We start from the raw sequence: 19,627 nt of genomic DNA, 5'->3' as shown, positions 1-19,627 counted from the left end.
TTTTTTGTTTTAAAAAGAAAAATGAAAAAATGTTTTGCATGGTTGCACAAAATGGAAAATGAGTTTTCTCCATTACCATCATCTTTTTGCTCACATACAAACCATTATCTTCTCTACTTTGATTCTCCAAGCATGAGTTGCAAACCATGCACTCCATCTATTTGCATGTTCATCTAGATATATAAAGAAGATTGAAGTTGTTGGAGAATGAGAGAATACATAATTTTGAAGAGAAAAATTACGGTGAAGAAATAGCTGTCTTCTTCAACTTGTTACTGTGAGCTTTTATTGTTTCTCCACATCTTCAAACAGTTCTTGAGTCCCTCAACTCTGCCTAAAGCTCCAAGAGCATAGTAGGGAAGACTTTGAGGTGGTTCATGTTGATATCAAGTGAAGATAGCAGCTGAACAGATGTTTTTCTTGAAGAGTTCATCAAAGGTATGTTCTGAAAATCCATTTTTATGAAGAGTATGCTTTAGTTCCTGCCAAAATTAGTGAATTAGAATGCTTATGGATCCTTGATACTTCCGCTGCATGTTGTTTAACTCTTACAGATATTATATCTGAAAATGATATTCTGAACCAAAATCTGTTGAAGAATATTAACATAGAAAAAAATTGACTTAAGTGGAAAGAAGCAATTGAGGTAGAATTAAACTTACTCTTCAAAACGTTAGGTTTTTGGACCAGTAGTCTGACCATCAGAATGTGTCAAACTTGTGGGATACAAATGGTATTTGTGGGAAAAAGAAATGAAAATAATGTGGTCATAAGATATAAAGTGAGACAAATCCCACAATAATTCTCGATATAGACTGGTATTAATTATGAGAAATCATATTCTCAAATGGTCTATATACAATACCATGAGATATTCAATTTATTTGATTGTATATGAAAAGTTTAATATACATATTATGGATGCAGTCATACCACATTTATATGAATCTCTTAATAATGATATTTATTTATAAAAATTACTGAAGAATTAAAGGTATTATAATCTTATAATTCAAATATTAGAGAATTATATATATATAATAGAGATTCTTATAAAACATTCCTGACGAATGTTATATAATTATCTTATTCAATATTTGTTGGAATGAGGGTACAAAAAGAACCCTATTTGTCCATATTCTTTTATAAAGAAATCACAACCTGAAATTTACCATAAGTTGATGATTTGAGCAGAAACTCCTGAAGAGATTTCAAAGATAATAGAATTTCTTAATAAAGAAATTGAGATGATAAATTTTGCCTTAGTTTCAAATGAAGCATAGAGCAAATAGAATTGCATCAATTTATTTATTAAAGATCTTTTATAGATTATGTACATCATTGAATACTCCTATGATGGTTCATTCACTCGATGTGAAAAAGATATATCATCTAATCTCAGAAAGATGATGAAGATGTTAGGTCCTGAAGAACCATAAATTTTGAGAAATAAGTGCACTTATATAGCTTGACTAGTTTATACATTGTACTTTATAGTATTTTTCAGTAATTTTGTTACATATATATGATATTCCTCCAAAAGGAGGATTTTGGAGTAGAGCTAAACATATGGTACATTTTATTTGTGAATTAGTTTGCATGGTTTATTTTATTCTAATAAATCTAATTATGATCAGTTGGTTGTGAGGACGCAGGTTAGTTATCTAACCCATACAAGCTAGATCTTAAACAAGTTACTTAGTACATGGAGAAGAACTTTTATATCATGACGATCAGTGAAATAGACCATAATGGCTACTTCCTCAAATCATGCTCAAATTCTTGCAATTCACGAAACTAGTCGAGAATGTGTATGACTAAGATCAATGACTCAACACATTCGTGGAACATGTGATTTGTCTTCTAGTAAAAATCTTCCAATGATATTACACGAAGACAACACAACATGCATAGATAGAACAAAGCATATTTTACCAAATCTTTTCTACACTTATGATCCTAAAAAAATGACGACATCATTGTACAACAAATTTATTCGAAAGATAACCTGACAGACTTATTTACCCAAGTATTACCTTCCGCAACCTTTGAAAAAATTGATGCACAACATTGGAATGCGATGACTCATAGATTTTAAGGAATGTTTTCATAAGGGGAGCAAATATATTCTTTTGAAAGTATAAATTATATTAAATGTGCATTCTTTTTTCTTCACTAGGATTTTTTTTTTCATGGGGTTCTTTCCTAGTAAGGTTTTAATGAGACATATTTTATATATATAATGGGCATCTAAGGGGGAGTATTATAAATATTATGATAATAGATGCCCGTTAGATGCTCATGCTTAGTGTTCATTGACCATATGTCATGCCCCCATTTCTCAAAGTGTTGTTCATGTGTCTAACATTACAGATTAGTAGTGTCCATGTAATCCACCTCCTACAAATTGCCTATAAATAGTGGCATTTTGGTGTGTTTTTTAAGATATACACATTAGGCAAATAACATGTCATCGTTGATAACTTCTATCACCGATAATATACTATTAGTGATAACTTCTAGGTATTCCACTTACACTTCAGTTTGAAATTCAACTTTATTAATTAAATTCATTAAGTTAGCAATCAATTATAGACTTCGATAAGTGGATATTAATTGCTGAAGAAATCATCAAAGATTAAGCTTTTAATGATAGAAAATATTAGTGACTATCATTGATAGACTTTCATTAGTGACTATCAATTTTGAAAGACTAACACTCAAAGCTATCAATGACTATTATTGAGAAAGTTTTATCATGATTATCAATAATAGACTTTTATTACTAATAGACTCCTACCACTGATATCTACCTAAATTTGATATCACCAATACATGAATATGACTAATATCTATTTGATTTCTATCACTAATATCACTAATAATTGTTATTATCAATACACAGACGGTACACAATACACAAATATTTCAATTTGTGCCATTCTTTCAAGTTTATTTCTGATAGACATCATACTCTTAAAGTCCTATAAAAAAAAAAAAAAAAAGAACTATTGGTCTATTTGATATCGTTCATATTTCTAATTTTTTGAGAAATAAACTTGCTTAATAACTATCCTTGTTTCTTATTTCAAACTTTTAAGCATTGTTTCTAAAAATGGTGCAAATTTGTGAACTAAAAAAAATAGTTTCTTTCCATCTGTTTTCATTTGCTATTATATTTGATGTTTCGTTATAATAATCAAATTTAATGATTGACCTGTTGGGGTTAAGTCACTTATGAATTCGATACTTTTAAGTCTTGAGTACGAAACTCAACCTCATAATTCTTATGAAAAAAAGAAACAAAAATTGGATAAATGAAAGAAATTTTTTTTAAAAAAAAGGAAGAAGCAAAAACCGGAGAAAGAAAATAAAATAAAATATATAAAAAAAGGAAGGGAAAAAGGAAAGAAAAAAAAATTTTAAAAAAAAAAAAAAGAAAAGGAAGAAGCAAAAATCGGAGGAAAAAAGAAAATGAAAAAAAAGAGCGAAAGGGAAAAAGATGGAAAGGAAAGAAAATAAAAAAATAGAAGAAGCAAAAACTGGATAAAGAAAATAATAATAAACAAAAAGAATAAACAAAAACTAGAGAAATGAAAGAAGATTAAAAAAAACGGAAGAAGCAAAAACTGAAGAAAAGAAAGAAAAAAAAAGAAGAAGAAAGTGTACGACAAGATAAGAGAAGACGAAATTTGAAACTAGAAAAAATTCAAAGGTTGACTAGTCAATACTTCTATATTTGCAAAACTTTTAAAGACGTTATATAATTTTAGATTTTTTCTCCTTATTTTACTATCTATTACAAATATTCTATATTATATTTTATTAATATTCGTGTTTCGTTGTGCTCTTCAAATTCACAACGTTTTTTTAAATTTAAGCTTATAAATATTATTCTTACTTATAACTTTCTTTTTATTTGTTATGAAGGAACTCTTGAACAAGAGTATCCAAGAGCGGGTTCAGATCTTTTCGATTTCATTGTGATCAAATTACTGCACATACATTCTAACTAATAGATATGCATTGTACCACTAATTATAGGCATGCTTTAACAATTAAATACAACAGATTGAGTAAACGTACTAGTTGAAGACAATCATCACTCGAACTCAATCTAGCGGAAGCAAATCCTCTACGCTTCCTATCGCCCAGCAAATAGTCGCCTAGAAGCACCACGAACGTCTACACGAACGGCAGCGCACGAACAAATAGCAACCGAGGACGACACCACTACTCGAAGCCCTCGATATTCTTAGAGTGAGAATCCAAAGAGTGGACTTTAATGGAATTGGTAGAGGAAGGAGGAAAAGACGATTGTGTAGAACGAACAAGCAGGTGGGAGATAGTAGATGACTATCATATAGCCGGGTGCTTGTTGTTTAGGAAAATGTACACGATCATGTAGGTTTTACTAAGCGATCGTCAAGTAAATAGTATGCGATCGTTTAGGTCTGCTCGGCGCGCTAAGCGATTGTTTAGTGCGCGGGTATGCAATCGTTTAGGATGATAGGCGCTACCATATAGGCTCTCAACGTTAAACGATCGTTTGGAAACACATCGTGAGCGATTTTCTTACCTATTTACAAAATGAAAACAATTTTCATTTTATTCTTTAATTACAAGAACCGAATTCAATCTTCCCACTTTTGCAGGATTTAGGAGAAATTCTCGGCCAATTATCTCATAACCGCCCATTTAAATAAATAATGAATATAATCATATTATATTCTTAACATATAGTTTGATATCATATATCTACTATAGTAATTTCTCCTCTACTTGATATAAAACATATTTATATCCAATTTCCTCCAAAATAATATATCTCATACATTTAGTCAATTATATCATATATAATTAACCATTTCAATTATATCATATATAATCGAACTCCTTGTTAATTTGAACATTTCAAACTGACCCAAAAACTGATTCTCAACTTTATCCAAGCTACCAAGTGGACTTTATGGACTTGTGACTTGAAGCTCCAACGGTACGTGAATAGCTTACTAAACTCTTTAGCCATGAGATCCACCATCCGTTAACTGTCAGGTATTCCACTAAAGACCAATAGTTGAACTCTTCTTACCACAAATATATTTATGTGTCCATCATATATAACCAATCATGAGTACGGTGACCCTTCACAGATGCTCGTAAGTACAGTTGGACCAATTTACCATTTTTTTCCTGTAGTTACATCTCACTCCCGAAGTACCACTGATCCCTCTATGAACAATGCAACATAGTCCAACTATGTATGAACACCTCTCGGGCCAAGAGAAGGTGTGTGGCGCCACATCGTTCAAGCCCCGGAATTAGCCCATAAGAGAGCTATCTATCTACTTGCCTCTACTTTGGGGAAGGAGTGAATTCCATCTTGTGTAGCTGAGTTCCCAGCTCCCAAATCAGACGAATCCCCAAAGTGATATGTTTGAGTCGGCGACTTAGCCACTCGCACCCATGCAAATCAAAGGACCGCCCTCAATGGCAGGAGTTCCCAACTCACTCAGGATTGAGGTCATATTACCTATGGTCATCCTAGTGAAGTGAAGTCTCTGTCATGAATGGTGTTATATAACGAGACATTAACACTTCGTGGTCAAGTCTTATACAAACTCTTTGTATAGGACGCCCCCACTCGCATGTCCCCTACACGAATGATTAGGATCAGACCATATGTGACAAGTCACAACACTTGTGACCATTCCACAAAGCGGGCCGCATCCGTAGAGTTACCAGGATAAGGTTTCCCTCCTATATTCATATACTACAGACCATTTTNTCCACAAAGCGGGCCGCATCCGTAGAGTTACCAGGATAAGGTTTCCCTCCTATATTCATATACTACAGACCATTTTGGTTATCACTTAAGAAATGATCCACTTGTATGTCACCACATACATGCTTAAGTTATATCCAGATAACCACGGATTTTAGGTTTATTGGTTTGTGGTAAAGCAAATAAAACATTTAACTAAGCAAAAACAAGAAGTGAAGTAAAATATCATATTATAGATTACAAGCGTTCGTACAAACTGGTTACAAACTACAGGACACGAGACTTTAGGGCATCAACCCCAACATGTTAATCATCCTCTACTACCATTTTAAAAAATCAAGTAAAGTTTTTTTAAAAAAAAAAAAATAAAATAGAAAATTAGTTTTTAAGAACTTGTTTTTTAAATGTGATTAAAAATTTAAAAAAAAATTAAGGAAAGAGAAAACATTGAGAGGTTATTCGGGGCGCTGAGTTGATATAGAATATTTGAAGTTCATATATCTATGTTTAGGGTATATGATTGTTTTGTCTGAGTTCACAAAAAAAAAAAAAAATGAGAACCGTAATTGCTATCAAATGAGGTTTTTTATATGATATATTGATAATAATTTGAGAAGTAAGCAATTTTATTTAGGGTTATTTTCAAATATAGGAAAATGAACCAAAATATTTATAAATAATAGCAAATATATCACAGTTTATCTGTGATAGATTGTGATAAACTACTATCTGTGTTATGATAGACACAGATAGTAGTCTATCGTGGTATATCATAGATAGATTGTGTTACTTTGAGTTTTGTAAATATTTTCAACAATTTTGTCATTTAAAATAATTTTCCTTTAATTTATCCTTGTATAATGTTTATTCATGTACGATGAATTATTCATAATTGAAACGACATGAGTTAAACTTGCACACACCAAATAAAATAGTTTTATAGCTAAATAATAATAATAAAACCATCATGGATTGTCTTAGTGGTAAACAAGGGAACATCTCCCAGATAAAGACCTTAAGGTCATAGATTCAATCCATGATGACTACCGATTTAGGATTTAATATCTTATAAGTTTTATTGACACTATTTTAGTCTATATACTTTGGGGTTTTTATATAGAATACCTAAAGAAAGATCCTATATTTCATAAATGTCATAAAATTTGATTTTTTTTCAAAGATGATTTTGAATATTAATTTTGGAAAATTATACTTTTTATTTATTTATTTATATTTTATTTTTATATATATTACTCTATTTAAGAAACTACCTTAATAATAGAGAGAAAATGCATTTATTATGGAGAAAGAATGCATTTAATATAATTTTTTTTCCATGTTTAATTGGAAAGAAAAAATGCATTTAATATTTTTTTTTTCAATTGGAGAGAAAAATACATTTATTATATATTTTTTTTTCATTTTTCAATTGAAAAGAAAAAATGCATTTAATATGATTTTATTTTCTATTTCATTTTAGCTTATTGGTTTACAATGTCTTCATTGTTTTCATGTAGTATATTCCATTGTTGATTTGATATATACATATCCTATATTCCATTATTTATTTAGCATATATATCTCAGGTATTCTGATAGGTATATACTTCTAATTAAGTATCAATTGTGCCTATAATATATTCCCACGATGTTATGTTATGTACGTCAATATATCTTGAAAGATTGTCGTAGATATTTGCAAATAGATGTTTGCAAATATTCTAACCACTTGTCAAATATTTCATGCCAGCTTGTTGGTTTTCGACGTCTTATTTGTTTTCATATAATATATTTCATTGTTTATTTGGTATATATATCATATGTATACTGATATGTATACACTTCTAATTATGTATGTCAATATACTTTGAAACATTGCCTTAAATTTTTGCAAATATACTGATAAGATTGACTACACATATTCAACATAAATTATAGTATATAACATACATTCCATTCATATGGTAGTATATAACATAAATTCTATTTAAGTAGTCAAGAATCCCAATAAACATATCATATATTTTTATCCATATGACAGTACAATATATGAATATTGTTTTAGATAACCCACTTTATATATTATATATTAAACGTTAATAAGTTTGCAAAAATCTCACATTATTAAAAATATGTACGATATATCACAGTATATATCATATACGAATACATCATCTTCAAAATAAAACCATCTATTGCAGAGCACATATGTCGAAATCACACACTCACAATTATAAATCTAAAGTTTATCATAAATAATAATACTTTAAAAAATAGATTTGAGTACATATCGAAGGAGGCGTTGAATCGAGATCAGGGCACCAGATATCCACGGATTTGGACTAGGGGCGACAGATTCCATGGATCTGGACTGGGGGTACTGAATCTCCATGAATCTAGACTGGTGAGCGTCGGATCTCCCTTGGTCTGACTGGGTGGTGTCAGATCTCCACAGATCTGAATAGGTGGTTGGGTCTTGGTGACGCGGCACAAATGGAAGTAGACAGACCGAAAATAGGAGAGAGAAGCAACGAGAATACAACTGACGACTTACCTCGACGACTGGTGATTGGTGGCATACGAAAGTATGATGAAAAACGATTGATTAACGAGGGCGAACGACGAGAACAAATTCTGACAGATGAACGGCTAGTGAATGAAGATGAATGGTGCACTGTTGTGGACGGTGGTGGAGGGGCGACTTATTTCGACGAGTGAACGGCAACAACAATAGAGGAGTGTGAAATCATATGGGATAGAGAAAGAAAGAGGGAGAGGGTTTTCCTTTTAAATCTTTGTCATCATTTGGAGAATATGCTGAAATTATTCTTTTCTCAAGGATTATTAATCAAAATTCCGTTTCCAAATTTGTAGGCCATGTTGTTTATAAATTTTAGCAGTGAAATTGCTGCTTCCTTTAAGTACAAGTATCATGAACTTGCTGAGCTGTAAAAGGAGATAGCCTCAGTTTTCTGATGGCAGATATTGATGTTAGTTCTCATGCAATTAAGGTCTATAATTCAGTATCCCTTTGTTATCATTGTAACGTTGAAGTTTATTTATTGTTTGTGTCGGTTTCAGTTGTTTGGTTACTTCCACTTAGCAAATATATTCAATAACTTTAATGCTCTCTGTTCAATTTTTCTTGTAAATTACAGCAATATGGAATTAAGGATGATCAAGTACCCTTTATTATCCTACTAAGTGATAAAAAAAAGTATCTGAAATCCAATGTGGAGCCTGATGAACTTTCTCCTTGGTTGAAAAAATATAAGGTGATGCCTCTCCGTGTTTCATTTTTCAAAATTTGCAAGGTGTTGTTTCATTTCTTAATCTCAGTTTTGAAGGTTAATTAATTCATATTGATTGCTTTAGGATTTTCTGGTGACTGCGTTACATTACTGCAGAATGGAGAATTGGAACCATACATAAAATCTGAACCTATACCAGAGCATAATGACGAACCTGTGTAAGTGGTGGTAGCTCACACATTTCAGGACATAGTTTTCAACTCAAGGAAGAATGGTATGTATAAGCACATTCATTGGGACATGCAAATTAAAAGCTATTTAATCCGTTTTCGATTTTGATCTCAGTATTTACATCGCTCAAAAATTGGAAACTTGACTTTGTTGGAATTGGAAATTGAACCTGTCACTTTTGGTTAGTGATCTTGCATTGCAGCTTTGTTACAGAAAGCTGTGTTTGATAATTATTTTATCTTTGAAAATTATGCTTGTTTTTTCATGATTTTTTAGTAAACTTTTCACCTTCTAGGAAAACACATTCGAATCCTAAGCCAAAATTTTTAAACTGTCTTTTTTTAGTTTTTAAATTTTGGCATTATTTTTTAAAATACGTTTAAAAAAGTAGGTGATATAGTAAGACAATTATACGTGTAAGTAGTGTATAAGTTTAATCATAAAAAACAAAAAAACAAAAACAAAATGAGTACCAAATAGAGCCATTCAGCCTATGTTATTCAGTTTGCATTTCTTAGCTGTATGACTTAAATAGGATTGGGACGTCACTGATACGTTCTTTCACTGCAGTTCTGCTTGAGTTTTATGCTCCTTCACATAAAGACTGCAAAGAGCTGGCTTCAGTCTTTGAGGATCTTGCCATCTCATATCAAAGAGATCCTGATGTCATAATTGCTAAATTCGTAAGATATATTATGTCTTCGTTTTTGTTTTTTAATGTTTCTCAGCTACATCATTTTGTTATCTTTAAGTACTAGCTCCATATGGTAAAAGATGGATCGACTTCACACTTCACACTGATTGTTAGTACTTATAATAATAATAATAATAATAATAATAATAATAATAAATCCATTTTCTACCATGCATGAAAACTGAAAAAACAGGCTCAGTGACTAATTATCAGTGCTAGCTCCGTATATTTTAAATCCATAACTTGTATTCGTATTAATCTTATGTGATTATCTAATAATTTATTTGTATTCATGCATACCTTTTCCTTGCAATGAACTCATATAATATTCACCATGATGTCTGTTGAAATGGATATTCTTCTGAGTCTAAATATCTCAACATGATTTGAACTGTAGGTTACTAATAGACTATTATTAGTAATAGTTTCGATAATATAAATAATTGCATCGTTTTGTGTTGTTTTTTAAGTACATTTACTTTTTTAATTTTTTAACATTGACGTACGGAGTGATGTTGTTTTCTTTTGGGATGTTGATGATGATGCAATGCAATATATTTCAATAGTGCCTTTCAGGATATTTTTGCAAATGACTTACTACATGAGTTTGAAATCTGGACTCCCCCTACTGTGTACTTTAAGTCGGCCGATGGAAACATATCGCAATGCACCAGGTACACAACAAAGGAAGACTTCAGAGATTTCATTGAAAAGAATAGGTCTAAAATTGCTGATGAACATTTGGATGTGAAGGATGAGCTCTAGAGATGGTAAGTTGTGTTCTTATAGATTCTCTGCAGAATGTTTCTATTTTTCTTTTTGTCACAATAGTTATTCATAGATCCTTTGTTTTGTTTTGTTGAAGAAATTAAACAGAAGGGAGAGACAAATATTTGAAGATGGACGCTTTTGAGAGAAGACTTTCGTAACCTCTCGGTACTCACTCACTCTTTCTCACTTTTCTTTCTTTCTCTAACTTCCTCTAGCTTCTTCTTTTTTGACTTTCAATTGGGGTCACAACTCTTATTTATAGATATGATACCCTTAGGCCAGGTAAAAGAGTTTTTCTAGACCCTACTTGGATTCAAAAGTATCCTATAAATATTTCTATATAATTATCCATTTATCCATCTTAAGAAATTCTTAAATTCTTTGGAGCTTAAAGAAATACTAGAATGTTTATGAGCATTTCTTTTGAGATATTTATTTGCAATTTTCAAGATAAAAAATCTAGAGATGTCTAATATATACATTTAAGTTATTTATGTTGATATTTCAAAAGGCTTCAAGATAATTCATGTTGTCTTCTACTTTTAACGTGTTTTACTCTGTTATTGGTATCAAATGGGTCACATATTCTTATCTTCTTTTTAGTTAAATTACAAATTTAGTCCTTGATCTTTGAGGCATGTTTAATCCCTGAAATTTTTAAATCATAAACTTAGTTTCTAGACTTCTGAATTTCTTACTTACTCTATTAGCCATAAAATTTAGATTTATATTGAATCGATCTATTCATTTAAAAAAATTGAATTTTTTAGGGACCTTTTGACACAATTAAAATTCATAGACGGAGGTAGGTGTTAGCATTAGGGTTTAGGGTTTTAATAGGCACTTTGGAAAATTCAAGGACCCAATAAACACAAACTTCAAAGTTTAGAGTCTAAACTTGTAATTGAACAATTTTTTTCTTTTGTGGTTGTGGTTGATGAAATAAATTAACAAAATTTTATTCTTGACATATACTCGAGGTTGAAATTCTTGTAACTCTATTTGTTGTATTAAATAAAATTAACACATTTTTAGAGCGATAGAAAATTACTGGAATAGTCTGTCTATACATCGTGCAGATATTTCTCTACAAGCCAAAAATGATGAAAACAAAAGACTCAAGACCAAAAATAAAACGAACACAGTCATTACAACATCGAAACCCTTTGAAGCAAATTACTAATTGCTATATGATAAGCATCTTGGAATTTCTCCATCACATTATTGGAATCTCCATAAACCAAGCCCGGCATAAGTTCATAAACGATATAGCTTCTCATTTCCTCTCTTTTTTCTAAAGAAATCCCCTCTAATTTTTTCACCACATTTTCACCACTTCTCTTCAACTCCTTTTTATCAATCATCACCGAATATTTACTATAATCCTCCGGTAAATGCCACGGGTATTGATAATACGCTGTAAATGGGTCGAAGAAAACCGGAATACAACCCGAAATCAATGAATCGAAAACCGATTTCCTCGTCGGACTATCTCCAGGTGGTTGTAGGCAAAATTCTGACTCTAGAAAAAGTTCAATCACCACCCTTGGCCGCTCGCAGTCTCCAGTCGTGCAGTTCACGTGTCGACAAAGTCGCCCGTCCTCCGTCGTGGTGCAATGGTCAATTAATAATGACCGTATGTTTTCCGACGAGTCGGGCCGAGCTCCTCCAGCAAACCCAACGAGATATTTCCTCTCTGATCGAAGGGCTTTCCATTGCCAAGCGAAAACGTCGTCGTCTGTGTGTGGGTGGAAGAATGTGGGATGTGGTATTCCGACGTCGTTTTGGTGCCAAGGTTGTCGTTCAATTAGGAGTTTGATGGGATTTTGTAATTGGTCAAGTTCCAAAAATTTGGTGCCCCATGAAGGATTGTTACGGTTATAACCGTTATTATTACCGTTGGCGTCTCTTCGAAAATCCCAAGAGATTTTGCCCAAAACGAAGACGTGGTCTTTGCCTGAGTTTTGGGCCCATGGTTTTTGGGCCGAGAGCCATTGAATGAGTTCTAAGCCCAATGTATCCTTAAGGGCATTGGTAACGTTGTCCTTGAAATGCCATCTGAGAATGTCTAGTCCGCCATAGTAAGGGACATAGAAAAGCTTGGCTTCCTCTTGGTTGTAGACCCTACAAGGATGCTTTAAAACCCTAGCATCGGAGTGAAGAAGAAAGGAGTAAATATTAGGGCAAATATCCATTTATATCACTAAAGGTTTCGAAAAAAATCATGTTTCATTTTTTATAATCTTTTTTTTATAAAGTGTAATCTTTTAAATTAATAAAAGAATTACTTACTACGAATTATATAACATATATAATTATGAAAGAGAATATGGAATAGTTTCACGTGTCTCTAACTCTAATTGTTGATGTGCCCCCATTGAAATTTGAGTTTGAATTATAGATAATTAAGTTTTTGTTTAATAACTATTTTATGTTTTTTTTAAAAAAAAAAATTGGACTTGTTTTTTACAATGTTTGTCTACAATTTTCATCTTTTTCTAAAGTAACATTTGAATTTATAGGCAGATTCTAGCAACAAAAACATTTTTTTTTTTATAGATTTCAAAACTAGCCTTAGACAATGGTGAAAACATGCCTAAAAAGTAGATAACATAACAAAGAAACCTATAGATAATATTTATAAGCTTAATTTTTAAAAAAAATCAAATGATTTCAAATGAGTTTTAAGCTCTTGGTTTGAGAAAATAAGACTTTATTTGATAATCATTTAGTTTTTGAAAACTTCTTGCGAACATTATTTCCATCTATTGATTTCTTTGATTTATTATGCATAACTTCTTCAAAATTCATATCTAGTTTTGAAGATGTAGTTTTAGAAAGAAAAGAAATGTATTTTGTTTTTGGAACGTGACTAATAATTTAAATGTTTGAAGAAAACTAAGAAAGAAATTATGAAAAAAGTTTTTAAAAAATTGTAAATTTGGTCTCTATAATTTGGAGAAAGTTAGAATTTAATCTCTATAATTTATAATTAGTATTTAGTCCCTATAATTTGACAAAAATATCATAAATAGTCCCACATGGTTGTTGATTTTATCATATTATTTATGAGGGTTTTTTTGGGCTATTTTCAAATATAGGAAAATGAGCCAAAATATTTACAAATAATAACAAAATATTACCGCGGTGGACCACGATAGACTACTATCTGTGTTTATGTGTGTAATGATAGACAATCTATCACAATTTATCACAGGTAGATTATGGTATTTTTTATTGTTTGTAAATATTTTCAATAATTTTGTCATTTAAAATCAAATGATTATCTAACGAGAACTTGAAGCTTAAAAAGGGATCGGAGTTATGGCAAAGAGTCAAGTACCTTGAATGAAAAATGGGTTCTAACGCATATTGATGAGTATTATACCATCCATTCCCAAGCTCCGGAATCGCCTCCCCCAAACCTTCATTACTAAAATATTTACAAAAGTCCATCCATGGAACCATCTCCCCACACTGCCCCACCAATTCTTTATTAAATTTCGCCGGCAATTCGTACACATAAATCCCTCTTCCGCCGCACTCCGCCGCCCCACCATTGTTGTTGTTATTAATCCACGACCGCTGCTCCCGCAGCTGCTCTTCAATCGCCTTCATTGCAATCTCCTCTTCCTCCTCGCTTCCGACCGTAATTGCACGGCCACCATCGCCGGTGGCGGCGCTGGCTAATTTTACGGTGGTTTCATTGGAAGAACTACTATAATTCTGTTCATTATTATTGATCTCCTTTTTGTTCATAGATTCTGAAGAATTAGAAGGTGTGGGCTGATTGGAAGCTTCTGGAACTTCAATAATCTGTTTTATAATATAGCTGTTGGAACTTGAAGAATTTTGAAGTTCCTTTGTTGTTAATGTTGTTGTTGTCGTTGTTTCTGATTCCCTGTGTTAACAAATTTATAATTCGTATATGATTAGATATGTTGATGTATTTAATAGAAGTTAGGGAAAAACATACTTTTTTTTTTCTTAAGATTTTGGGTCTAATAGTTTTTATTTGGTCTCTAACTTTTAAAATATTATATATTTTATCATTCAAGTTTTAAGTTTAATTTCAATTTAGTTTTTATGTTTCAAAACGTTACAATTTTACCCTTAATTAATAGATATTAATATTAAAGATGGAAAGTGAATATTTAATGAAAAATTGAGGTTAAAAGTGTAAATCTGGAAACCTATGAACTAAATTGAAACAAAACTCAAATATCAAGACTAAAATTGTCATATTTTAAAACCTAAGAATTAAATTGAAATCAAACATGTATAATATTTTGAAACTTAGAAATCAGATAGAAACTAGATCCAAAACCTATAAATAGAAAACAAATTTTACCCCAATAAATCAATTTAACCTAAGCTTGACTAAAAGAAACCAAATTAGCATTCTATTTTTTTTTCATTTGATTTTAGAATTTAAATTAGAGAATAAATGGAATTGAAAAGTTCTTTATTTTATTGTTGCCGACAGAAATGATGTGTGAATAAGCATGAGATTGTTTATATATTAATCGTGGAAAAAATGTAAATAAGAAACAAAAATTACAGAAACAAATTTATAAGGATAATTATTTTAAATATTAAAATAATAAGTTCACTCATTTTTCTTTATTTTAAAACAACATAAAGGTTAAATTGAAAGTTAAGTTAAGTTTTCTAAATATTAAAAAAAGATGTCTAATAGGTTTAGGTATATGAATTTTAAAATGTTTTTAATGTGTCCTTGGAATTTTGTATTTTGTATATACTAGCTAGAATTATGAGTTTTCAATTTTCTGAGTCTAAAATGTACAATTTATTTCACCAATTTTAAAATAATAATTTACAAGTCTATTAAATATAGAAATTCATGAATGCGGGACTATTTTAGACAGATTTTAATTTTATGTATATAATTCTTCCATTAATTTAAAAAAGATGTATATAATATTTTCTGTTGTAAAAAAAAAAAAGGCATCAAATATATATAATAATATAATGTATGTCAATAAACGTACTAAACTTGTTGAGGTTGACATTCACCCTTTGTTTTTAATTTTAACCTCAAAATTAAGTTGTATATAGAATATGAAAATCTAAGGCCCATAATAACTATTTTGTTTTAGATTTTTGAAAATTATTCTAATATCTCTGGATTTCTTACAAGAATTTCCATTTTTTCTTAGTAAATGAGTTGAATTTTTAAGTAATTTCCAAAACTAAAAACATGTTTCTAAAGAAAGACATTAACATCTTTTTCCGTTTTCAAAACCTAGTTTTTTAAAATCAAGTGTAGAAATTAGATAAAAATGTATTAAAAAAAAACAGATTATAACTCAAAATATTAATGAATAAAGCAGAATGCAAAAATAATTTATAAATATAACAACTCTTAGAGTCTATTAGTGCTAGACTATATTACCAATAAGAGTCTACTAGTGATAGACTATATTGGTGATATTGAGTCTATCAATATAAAGTCTATCATTTATAGATTTTGGAGAAATTTTTATAAATAGAAAAATCCCAAAAATATTTACATTTTATAGTAAAAAGTCCAGAAGTAGTTTGTACTTTTAAAACATTTTGTTATAAAGTGTAAATATTTTTAAATATTTTTTTATATTTAAAAAGATCTCCAAATTTTGCTATATTTGCAATTATTTAAAAAAATTATTATATATTCAATTATTAATCTTAAAAATGTTACCAATTGCAATTAAAAAAAAAAAGTGAAAACGTTACTAAAAAGAGTATAATTAAGTAAACTTTTTTCATAACAAAATTTGTAATTTGACATAAATTACAAAAGAAGAAAAACGAAAACGTTACCAAACAGCGGGATGAGAATGGGTGTGTTGGAGAGGGATTTGGAAGTTGGGTTGTGAGCCAGCAGAGAGGCAGTAAAGATTAGTAAGCTTTCTTGAGGAAACACAGACATGAACAAATCTTCCAGAAATAATGGTTGTTGAAGAAGACCATAAAACCAAAATCAATATCAACAAAATGGCAGCAGGAATTCGATAAAGAAGAAGCTTCAACAAAACGGTGCCGTATAAACACACGACATTTCTTCTTTCTCCCTTCACTTTCTTGGATGACCTTCTAGAAATCGCCATTTTTGGTACTATGAACAGAAGAAAAAGCTTACTGTTGTTGTTGTTGTTCAATATATGGCCATGCCTTTTCCTTCTTCTTTGGTTTTCATCTAAACCCCTTAAATATGGCTTTACATTATTTGATTGGTCATACAACGTGCATACCACATATTTGTAATTTATTTCTTTTTGGCCAAAATGATACAGCACGTTCAATTCGAAAATATATATATATATTTTTTTTTAATGGAAATAAAATATTTGGGTGCCTCCACGGAAAATTTATAGTATTATAAATGTATATGTGAACATATTTCTACCCTATCTCCATCTATTAAGTGTCATGATTAGGGGTATTCATGGATTGGGTTAAGAGACTTTAGATCTAACTCAATTGTTCGGGTTGTAAACTTCTCAAACCCAAATAACCCATTAAAATGAATCCAACCCAACCATGAAATATTTAGGTTGGGTTAGTTCGGGTTAATCGGGTCATTTATTTAAAATTTTGTTCTAAAAAGAAGAAATATATACAAATCTAATTTAATTATTTTCATATTTTAAATTAAGATTAATTATGCAATTTCAATTTATATAGTGAAAATTTTCTTTTTAAAGTGCAAAGAAACTACTTTTAAAAGTTGTTGAAGAATAAATTATTCAAAAAATATTAGAATTAAATAAAGTTAAAATCAATATATGTATAAATAATTATGTTATAAGTAACAAAAAAATATATTTTTCAAAGTTAATAATAAATTTGGGTTGGTTTGGATTATATTAGGTGAACACATGAACCAATCCAACCCAACCCAAATGAGTTGATAATCCAACCGAAACCGCACGGGTTGGATTGGGTTGATCGGTTTTTTTAGGTTATCGAATTTTTTGAACACCCCTAATCACAATAGTAGTATTTAGGGGAAAAGTAATTTTTTTGGTCCCTAGATTTTGGATCTAGTTTTTATGTCCCCTAACCAATGTTCGAAATATCGAGGTCCAATTTTATGGAAATATCAATATCTATAAAAATTAATGGAAATTGTTATAATTAGTTAATGAAACTTTGATTGGGACTTAACTAGACTATTATTGACTATTTTTAATCACAATTTCTATAGTAAGACAACATTTAGATATTTATTGTAAATGCGAGAGTAAAAGTTTTAAAAATAAATGAAAATAATTACAAAATAATATAAAGTTTAAGAATATTTTGAGGTGAAATGATGTAAAAATTATAAAAGTTTTGGATGATTAAAGAAAAACTCATATCATTTCAATTTTGAGGTGAAATTATGTAAAAATTTAATAAAAATTTTTGAATAAGGTTAAAAATAAATATAGTTATTTTTTGGTTTTTTTCAAATTCAATTTCTTTAAAAATGAAAGTTTTGGATCGAACATAAAGATAAAAATTGAGAAAAGTTGGAAATTTGAAAGAGTAATACATTAAAAAAAAAAAAAGGCTTAATCCTTTGTCAAAAATGACATCGGCATGTGAAACTATAGAATTTTATGTAACTAAGACCATAAAATTTAAAAACTTGAACTCTAGTTAATTTTAAAAAAATTAAAATTTGGTCCATAGGTTTCAAGATGTTACATTTTTAGCCTCAATTTTTCGTTAAATACTCATTTTCAATCATTGATGTCAATATCTCTTAATTAATTTAAAATAATTATGAAGTGAAATCTTAAAATTTAATTTTAAAAGTGATTAAAAATGGTGAAACTTAAATAAATTTTGTTCATACACTTGATACTAAAGATGGAAAATGAGTATTTATTGAGAAATCGATGTTAAAAGTGTAAATCTTGAAATCTAAGGAACAAATAGAAACTTTTCCAAAATTTAAGGACCAAAAATGTATTTTTCTCCGATATTTAAGAATTGTGTGATCAGGTGTATGAAATCATTGAATAATAAATAATTTAAATATATTATATTTGATAATGTGTCAAATTATGAATGAGACTTATAGATCTACAGTATAGTTAGTTACATGAACTGTTATTTTTATTGTCAGATAATTTTGAGATGAAACCATATGCCAGCCATGAAATCGAAATAGACATGGTCAAAAAACCAAAAATAAGATCTTATCGAAGGATGGTGAATCCAAAATGGACATATTGTAGATTCTATATCGTAAAAAGTGGATAGACCGAACAACATTCATGAGATACATGAATACTGTAAATTGATTTTGAGATGTCTAGTTATCTTATTATTTTTTCATAAATATATATATATATATGTGTGTGTGTGTTTTAGTTGTTGTGGGCTGAGAGAAATGAGGACAAACAGCCCATAATGCATATACTTAAATATTGCAAAAAAGAACAATGATTGTCTTTAGTTTTATTCAAGTCTAAATTCAATAAAAATATTATATTGGGTAGTTCAACAAATTATCACATTTATAAATTAGGTTAAATGATTGTCTTGTCTTTCTTTCTCTATGATGCATGTTTTATATATTCTATATTATGCTTGAGTTGATTATTTTCTTTACTCTTAATTAAATTATATCCATATCTAAGTATAATTAATATACATTATTGCCCTAATTAGTGAATTAATCACCTCCCATATCTAAATATAATGTAATTTACGTATTCTAAACCTATTATTTATTTTTATTCATTTCTCTTTGTTGATTTGACTTTTACTGAGGTTATTATGTTTTTAATAAAGTTGTTTTCTTTTTCTTTTTTTTTTTCTTTTCCTTGTGAAGAAGAATATTACTTTATTTTTGAGGTCAACAAGCGTTAGGAGTTTTTTTTTTATTTTCTTTTAC

At 29.8% G+C, this 19,627-nt stretch overlaps 1 protein-coding gene and 1 pseudogene across 1 annotated transcript; one reads left to right on the top strand and one right to left on the bottom strand.

Moving 5' to 3' along the window:
* Positions 1-7,945: 7,945 nt before the first annotated feature.
* Positions 7,946-11,174, top strand: LOC120085433 (annotated as a pseudogene).
* A 53-nt stretch (positions 11,175-11,227) lies between these two features.
* LOC120084881 (xyloglucan-specific galacturonosyltransferase 1-like) lies at positions 11,228-16,844 on the bottom strand. Its single transcript, XM_039040691.1, has 3 exons — positions 16,558-16,844; positions 14,075-14,632; positions 11,228-12,876 (listed from the first exon to the last, which is right to left on the bottom strand). Exons 1-3 carry the CDS (start codon positions 16,842-16,844, stop codon positions 11,880-11,882), a joined length of 1,842 nt encoding a protein of 613 aa, XP_038896619.1. The 3' UTR covers positions 11,228-11,879.
* Positions 16,845-19,627: the final 2,783 nt, after the last annotated feature.

Source organism: Benincasa hispida, chromosome 9 (genome assembly GCF_009727055.1).
Source record: "Benincasa hispida cultivar B227 chromosome 9, ASM972705v1, whole genome shotgun sequence".
Classification (NCBI taxonomy): domain Eukaryota; kingdom Viridiplantae; phylum Streptophyta; class Magnoliopsida; order Cucurbitales; family Cucurbitaceae; genus Benincasa; species Benincasa hispida.
This window is presented reverse-complemented; position numbering and strand designations above follow the sequence as displayed.